The following is a 7,902-nucleotide window of genomic DNA, read 5'->3' on the forward strand; positions in this document are numbered from 1 at the left end:
ACATCTGGCTAATTTTTTGTATTTTTAGTAGAGACGGGGTTTCACCATGTTGACCAGGCTGACTCAGGTGATCTGCCCACTTTGGCCTCCCAAAGTGCTGGGATTATGGGCATGAGCCACTGCACCCGGCCAAGGGAGGGATCTTTACACCAGACAAAAGGGCTCTGCCAGAGAAATGGAGAAAGGCCTGTGTCCCAGCCTGGCACAGCTGTGCGAGTTTGAGCAAATGGCTGCTCCTCTTTGGGCCACAGGCTCCCTGTCTGTATATGGAGGGGTAAGCCAGAAATGCTCTGAGAGCCCCACCTCCAAGCTTTGCCCAACAATAAGGCCTGGGAAGCTGGGAGGCTTGGCCAATCAGAGCTTCCTCTTCAGCCACACCCCAAACCTGTTGCTGCCCTGGCATGATAGACACATTCCTTCTGGGGTCAGCTTCCTCTCCCCAAATACCCAAACTCTGGGTCCTGCACACATATGACCCCAAAGGCACAGACTGATAGTCACCCACCTTTGCGTAGAAAAGGTCTTCTGACTCCAAAATGACCAGACCCCCTCTGACCATTTCCCAGATGTGGCCCTAAAAATGAACCCCAAAACAAATCAGGGTTCAGCTGGGCGCGGTGGCTCACGCCTGTAATCCCAGCACTTTGGGAGGCCAAGACGGGCGGATCGCCTGAGGTTGGGAGTTCAAGACCAGTCTGGCCAGCATGGTGAAACCTCCGTCTCTACTAAAAATACAAAAATTAACCAGCGTGGTGGCAGGTGCCTGTAATCCCAGCTACTTGGGAAGCTGAGGCAGGAGAATCATTTGAACCCGGGAGGCGGAGGTTGCAGTGAGCCAAGATCGTGCCATTGCACTCCAGCTTGGGCAACAGAGTGAGACTCCATCAAAAAAAAAAAAAAAAAAAATTCAGGGTCCAGAATGCCCTAAGCTCCAGGCTTGAGAAGGAAGGAAATTGCTCACTACACAGCACAGATTGTGGAAACAGATGTTCCTGGCTTTACCATTTTTTAGCTGTATGTCCTTGGACCAGCCACTGTCCCTCACTCAGCCTCAGCTCCCTCGTTTGTAAAATGGAGAAGACACTACCTGTGCCATGGGATGCTTATTAGGCATAAGCGAGGTGGCATGTGTGCCAGACACACAGTAGGCACCCACAATTAGAAGGACCTATTATTATTAAGGAAATTGACATGCTTTGAGCACATTCATCATGCCTAAGCCCCAGAGGAGCCAATGTGGGCAGGATGTGGGCATCCTTGACCCAGGAAGAGCCAAGCACCCAGGTTCCTGTCACCAGGGGGAGGTAAGGTCCTTACCAGTCAGTGCCCAGGTCTGAGCAGAGGAGCACTGACATCTGAGAGGGAGTCACCTGCCATCCACCCTCCACCCTCTGTCCAGCTCCCCAGGTCCCTCAACAGGCCCCCCAGGCCTGGCTTGACCCTCTCATTCCAGGCCATCCCCCATCAGGCCCCACTCCATGCCCTCCACACACACATAGGGAAACATTTATGACAAAATCATTTTTTATTGAGTTAGGTTGGAGACAAGAACAGGGAATGCACTGGGGGCCATGCCCTGGCTGGCAGAGGGGTGGGGTGTTGGCTCGTGCCCCCCCTCCTCTAGGGCACCGCAGGGTGAGACTTGGCCCCTGGGCCATGGCTGTGGCGCTGGACGCCAGGCTGGAGTGGGGCTGGGGTTGCATTCTGGTCCCAGCTGCCTGGCTGGGCTGCAGTTTTCCCCAAATGGCCACCAGAGGGCAGTCGGACCCCAGCGCAGAGGAATTTTTGGTTGCTCAGGTGATGGCTTCTTAAAAAAATAAAAAACCAGAGGCTGGTGTGTTCCCCTTCCAAACCCAAAGAGGGCAGGCCTGGGGAGAAGGCTCTGGTTTCTATGATCTCTTCGATAAAAAATAATCCAAAATAATAACAAAATACGTGGTTTCTCTTTCTCCCTTTCCCCCCTCCAGGAACTGAGGTCAGAAATGGGGGTGAGGGGACAAGGGGTACCCTGGTATGGCCTGGATATCAAGGTGTGGGTCTCTTTTTCCCCCCTTACCACCCATAAGTAAATTTATAAATAAATAAATAAATCATAAATAGACACTCTCTTTGTATGTGCGCGTATATAATCTTTCTCTCTCCTGTTTAGGCAACTATGTGACTAATCTGTCTGACTCTTTAGTTCAGAAATTCAAACGTAAAGTGACATGGTTAAGGTCAAGTGTGGGGGAGGAGGGACATCTGGGACTTGGAATGGCACTGTAAAACTCCCAGCATTCCGGAATTGCAAGCCAGCTGGGCTGTGAGACATTTCTGGGTAGATCCCTGACCACCTGAACATTCTGGAACCATGGAGCCAGCTGGACCCCCACAGGGATCTGAACAAGAACCTTCAAACACCCAATGTCCTAGAACTCCAGAACCAGCTGGGTCTGGGGGTGTGGAGCTGGGGGTTTGGAAAGAAGCCCTGGAGAGCCTAACATTCTGGAATTCTGTAGTGATCAGGGCTGAAGGATCACGAAGACTCAGCTAGACATCACTGGGGGAGCGGGATCGGAAGGGTATCTTGGAAGAGGAACAGCAGCAGCAGACAGCCCACAGCACTTTCTGCACATCCTGGTTGCGGAAGGCATAGATGATGGGGTTGATCATGGAGTTGTAGGTGGCAGGGAGCAAGGTAAGATAGGTGTAGAGAGGTGGAGAGTGGGCATCACCCAGCAGGCAGTAGACAGTGAAGGGCAACCAGCAGGCGGCAAAGGCTCCAAGCACCACGGCCAGTGTGGCAATGCCCTTGCGGGTGGCCACATAGTGGGAGGCAGGCAGCAGGTGCCGCTGGAGGGCAATCTGCTGGGCATGGCGGCAGACGATGCGGCAGATTTGGGCGTAGAGCTGCAGCATGATGCCAAACACCATGAAGAAGGCAATGGCCAGGACTACCAGATGGTTCTTGGAGAGTGGATAAACCACGCCACATGTGGTCAGGCCGTCCAGGCAGTTCCAGGCCAGCACAGGCAGCAGCCCCAGGCCCAGGGCACCTCCCCACACTAAGGCCAGCATCACATAGGTCCGTGTCACTGTTGTCTCTGAATAGTAGGTGAGGGCATTGTACAGAGAAAGGTAGCGGTCAACTGTGATGGCCAGTAGACTGCCGATGCTGGCGGTAAAGGCCATTGCCAGCACGCCAACCAGCACCAGGCTCATCTCCGCTGAGCCGATGCAGAAGACAGCAGCAAAGTGCAGGACCAGGCCCAGGCCTGCCAGGAGGTCTGCCACGGCCAGGCTGCCCACCAGCAGGAACATGGGGGCACGGAAGGCGGGCGTGCCCACGATGATGGCCACCACTAGTGCATTCTCGCAGGACACCAAGGTGCCTGAGATGCAGAGCACCACATCCCAGGCCTTAGGTGAGGGCAGCGGTGCAGCTGGACCTGTGGGCCCCTCTGCTGGGCCCACGCTGCTTACATTCACGTTGCCTGAGCCAGCTGAGAGCCAGGCCAGAGGGCTGCCTGCACCCCACATCATGGTACCTGTAGGAGAAAGGCCTTGTGAGAAGCTGACCAAGCTGGATGATGAGAGGTGGGGTCTGGAGGGGGTGAGGTGCCCCTCAGGATACATGGTGGGAGTCTCTCCTCAGGATACCTTATAGGGTCCCAACGCCTTATCCCCACATTCATCCCCTGGGGCTCTTCCCAGGATACCGCTGTCCTCTCCAATGCCCCCAGGCCCCTAAACAGGGGTCTCTTCCTGGGGATCCCTGTCCTAGGTCCTGCACATCTCTTTTTCCCATGTGTGTGATCAGAGGAGAGACAGAAGAAGGGGTACTATAAGCGGATGAGGGCCATAGGATCCAGGGGATGCCCCCAAAGCCTCAAGATTGGGGTAGGGAAACATCTGGAGACTGAGCAGCTCTGCTCCCTCCCATCAGAGATGATGATGCTAGCTCGTGCCTGAGTCTCCCAGACCCCTCACGATTCTCAGTACTGCCAGCCTTAGACTCCTCCCCCAGGGAATGCGCGTGAAGCTCCCGCCAGCCACCACCCCGCACTCCCGCGATAACACCTGGGAACTCAGCCCCCCACCCCCCACCCTCCCAGACTTCTATCCCTGGCTGGACCCTTCTTTCTGCCTGCATCTGTAGGTCTCTAGGCAGACACCCCTGCTGGAAGCCCGGATCCCTGAGTCAGATGCCTCCTTCTGTCCGGACACCTGGATTTTGGGCCTGACCCCTCCTTCTGTCTGGATACCTGGATTCCCAAGTCGGACACCTCCTGCTGTTCGGACGCCTGGGTCCCTGCCCCAGACGCCTCCTGCTGGCTTAATCTCAGATGGCCATCAGTCCCTCCAGGGCCTCGGGTCCCTGCAGGAATGCTCACCCTTCGCCGGGTCATCCAACTCAGCCCCAGCACTCAAGCACTTAGGCCCACGTCTGCTAACCCAGAATCGCCTAAACCCAGAATTCCCACCTGGAACTCGGACCCTAGCCGGCCGCTAGGAGTCTTCCGCCGGCCCAGTGCCCCAGCATCCTGCGTGCCCTCCAGGACCCCTGGTGTCCGCGGCGGGGCCTACTACTCACCGCTCAGGACCAGGCACGGCCGGGCCGCGGGGAGGCTCCGCTCGGGTCCTGGCGGCGCAGGGCGTGCGTGGACCCCGAGAAGCCCCCGCGGCCGCGGGAGAAGCGGCGTGAGTCACCCCGCCCCGCCCCGCCCCGCCCCCGGCCACCGGTTCGGTGACGTCAGCGGCCCGATCAGCCAATGGGCGCGGAGCGCTGGGGCGCAGCGCGCGTTGCGCGGCATAGTAATGAGGCCTCGCGCCGCCCGCTTCCCCCATTCATAAAAAGCGACCGTGGCTGCGGCCCCGCCCCCTCCCGAGTCGGCCCGCGCTGTCCTTGACGCGGCGCCCTCTGCGGGCCGGGGGTTTCAGCGGCGCCAGTGGGAGAGCTTTGAAGTCTCAGGGAGGCTGCAGGGAACGTGGTGGAAGGGGACCCGGCTAGGCTGTGGGGTGATGGGACCCTTGGGTGGCAGAGAGGCTGACGAGATCCAGGTGACGAAGGAAGAGCTTGTGATGGGGCTGTTTGGGCGTCCCTGGTGAGGATGACAGGGTTGCCAAGATGATGGGGCCCTGAGGTGACGATGACGGGGAGCACGAGGGAGCGGGGAGGTGGGTGGCAGTGACATTAGCATGGTGACAGAATCTTGGGGGGATGATGGCCGTGGGACACCAACGGTAGAGAGGAAACCCCCAGGGCAACCATGGCAGTGTGACGGTGACTCTGCAGCAGGGCGGAGTTCAGGGACCTCAGGATGGCAGAGGCGGCAGCCTGGGAACATGGAGTGTCCAGGTGACTTCAGGTCACTATGACCCTGTCAGAAGGGCTGGGGTACTGAAGCGACAATGCTAAGCCATGAGGGCCGTGGGGCCCTGGAAGGAAGATAGCAGGTGGCCGTGGTGAGTGGGCTCCAGGGTGAGGGGCACAGGGTAGAGGGTCTGGACTGACAGTGAGCAGGCAGGTAAGTTGCTGCCAGGGCAGGTCCCGTGATGCTGGGGCTGGGATAAGAGCTGGGTGACGTCACTCATGTCAGCCCAATAGCGCCCTCACAGCACCGGAGGGGTGGGCCTGGCAAGATTTCAAAACCTGAATTATTTATTCAAGGATCTAGAAAGCCAGAGGGGAGGGAGTCGGGGGTGCACTTCCCTGAAGCAGGAGGAGATGGGGAGCCGGGAAGAACTTGGAAGCAGAAAGCCTGGCAGCTCAGTCCTCAGGGCAGGCCCCTCTCAGCCTCTCATTTTAGGCCTCCTGATGGGTGGAGCAAGGAGAAGGAGCTCCCTCTTCCCCAACGCCGTCTGCCCTTAGTCCAGAGGAACCACTCTGGGCAGATTTCTCCAGATGTGACAGATGTGGCCAGTCCTGCGGCAGGGGGACTGACTGCTCTTTCTCCCTGTGTCTCTTGCCTTGATGCTCCCTGGAATCATGCAGGCCCGTGGGAGGGAAGATAAAGTTAAGAGGCCTGAGGATCCCAGGCCCCACTGGACACCCCCATCACAGCACTATCACTGCAGCCCCATGGTCAGCCTCCACCAGGCAGGTTTTGGGTTTGAGTGTGAGGCAGCAGAAGGTCAAGTGGCAGGAAACATGGGAAGAGGAGGGGTTGGAGCTGGAGAAGAGGATTCATTTCAGGTTGGATGTGGTGAGTTTTAGGGGGCTTAGGGAGCGGAAGGGGTCAAATCTCAATTTCTCCATTTCCTAGCTGTGTGACTTTGGAGAGTTTCTTTAGCTCTCTGTGCCTATTTCCTCATCTAAAAAATAGGGATAATATTAGTTCCGGCCTCATGGGGTTGTTGAGTGGGATCTGCACGCCGTTGCCATCAATGTTACAGCTGGCCAATGAGGGACACACCTGGCGGTGTAGGTGTGCAGGTGGCACACCTGCCTAAGGTTTTAGGGGTAGAGGACGTCACCCAGGGGCGGGAGCAGAGAGTGAGGAGGGGCTTCAGGGGCTCCTGTTCCTGGGCTCTTGCTCCTGACTGTTCCCTCTGCCTACAACCCTTCTCTTCATCTAGGTCTCTGCTCCCAAGTCACTTCTGAAACAGGCTGCTCTGAACTCTCAGATCGCCACTGACCTCCCCATCACTCTCCCTCCCCTTCTCTTGATTTATTCGTTTTCAGAGGATGAAGCGCTCTTGAAATTGTAAATAAATTCATGTTTGTTTGTTTTACTACATGTCAACCCCACTAGAATCTAAGCTCCAAGAGGATAGTGACTCTATCCCATTTCTGCTGGAGAACAGTGCCTGACATGTAATGGGTGTTGAAGAAATAATCATGGACTGGATGATTGACCTAAAACGGAGCAACCGGAGGAAAAAGGAAAACAGAGAGAGTAGTAATATGTCTGGTGCCCAGGAAGGTGGGGGTGTCAGAGAGAGGATCCAAGGCCATCAGGGCCCCAAGCCTCAGGGATCCACTTTCTCTCCCATCAGAGCTAGGTCCCTACAGAGTTCTGGTCTCAGCGATGGGTGAAGGCTGTGGGGAGGTTGGCATCAAAGGGGGGTATTGGGGACTATCTTCTGCTACTCTGAAGGGCGATTATATATTTTTTAAGTTTTCATAGTTGATTAATCCTCTGGTGAAAAATCTGCACCGTCGCTGCAGATAAAGTCATTCCTGTTTGCCAGCACCAGCACCACACTCTTGTGACTCCCTGACTGTCTTCATTCTGTTCTTGAGTTCCTTTAGCTCTTTTCTTGAGGTCTTTTTCTTTCATGTCTTGCAAGTCTGCGTTTGGATTAATTTTTCTTCGCATAATTCAAGGAATCATAAATCATACCCAAGCCAACACCACCAAAATAGGTTCTATTTTATTTTATTTTTTTGAGACAGGATCTCAGTCTGTCGTCCAGGCTGGAGTGCAGTGGTGCAATCACTGCTCACTGTAGCCTCAACCTCTTGGACTCAAGCAATCCTCCCATCTCAGCCTCCAGAGTGACTGAGATTACAAGCACACGCCGACACGCCCGGCTAAGGCGTGAATTTTTTGTAGAGACAGGGTTTCGTCACGTTGCCCAGGCTGGCTTGAACTCCTAGGCTCAAGCGATCTGCCCACCTTGGCCTCCCAAAGTGCTGGGATTGCAGTCATGAGCCACTGCGCCCAGCCCAAAATGGGTTCTAAATACAAGGATGACATCCAGTGTGGTCTTCTACTTTTTGAGTAGTTTTCTGTGTTAGGTATTGTTGCCTTCCCAGGGCGAAGGACACGGAAAACCATTTATTTCTTCTGAAGTACTGGTTGGTCATGAAATTCCTAATCCTGATAGTTATCCTGTGGTTTGCAAGTGAGGTTGATCCCAAGGCAGCCAGGGAGGAAAAGAGTGCAGTGACATTTCTTTTTTTTTTTTTTTTTTTTT

General features: G+C 55.5%; 1 protein-coding gene across 1 annotated transcript; it reads right to left on the minus strand.

Moving 5' to 3' along the window:
* Positions 1 to 1,506: 1,506 nt before the first annotated feature.
* GPR3 (G protein-coupled receptor 3) lies at positions 1,507 to 4,683 on the minus strand. Its single transcript, XM_023219305.2, has 2 exons — positions 4,574 to 4,683; positions 1,507 to 3,527 (listed from the first exon to the last, which is right to left on the minus strand). Exon 2 carries the CDS (start codon positions 3,520 to 3,522, stop codon positions 2,530 to 2,532), a length of 993 nt encoding a protein of 330 aa, XP_023075073.1. The 5' UTR covers positions 3,523 to 3,527; positions 4,574 to 4,683; the 3' UTR covers positions 1,507 to 2,529.
* Between the last annotated feature and the right edge of the window lie 3,219 nt (positions 4,684 to 7,902).

The sequence above is a fragment of the Piliocolobus tephrosceles genome, chromosome 1, assembly GCF_002776525.5.
Source record: "Piliocolobus tephrosceles isolate RC106 chromosome 1, ASM277652v3, whole genome shotgun sequence".
Taxonomy (NCBI): domain Eukaryota; kingdom Metazoa; phylum Chordata; class Mammalia; order Primates; family Cercopithecidae; genus Piliocolobus; species Piliocolobus tephrosceles.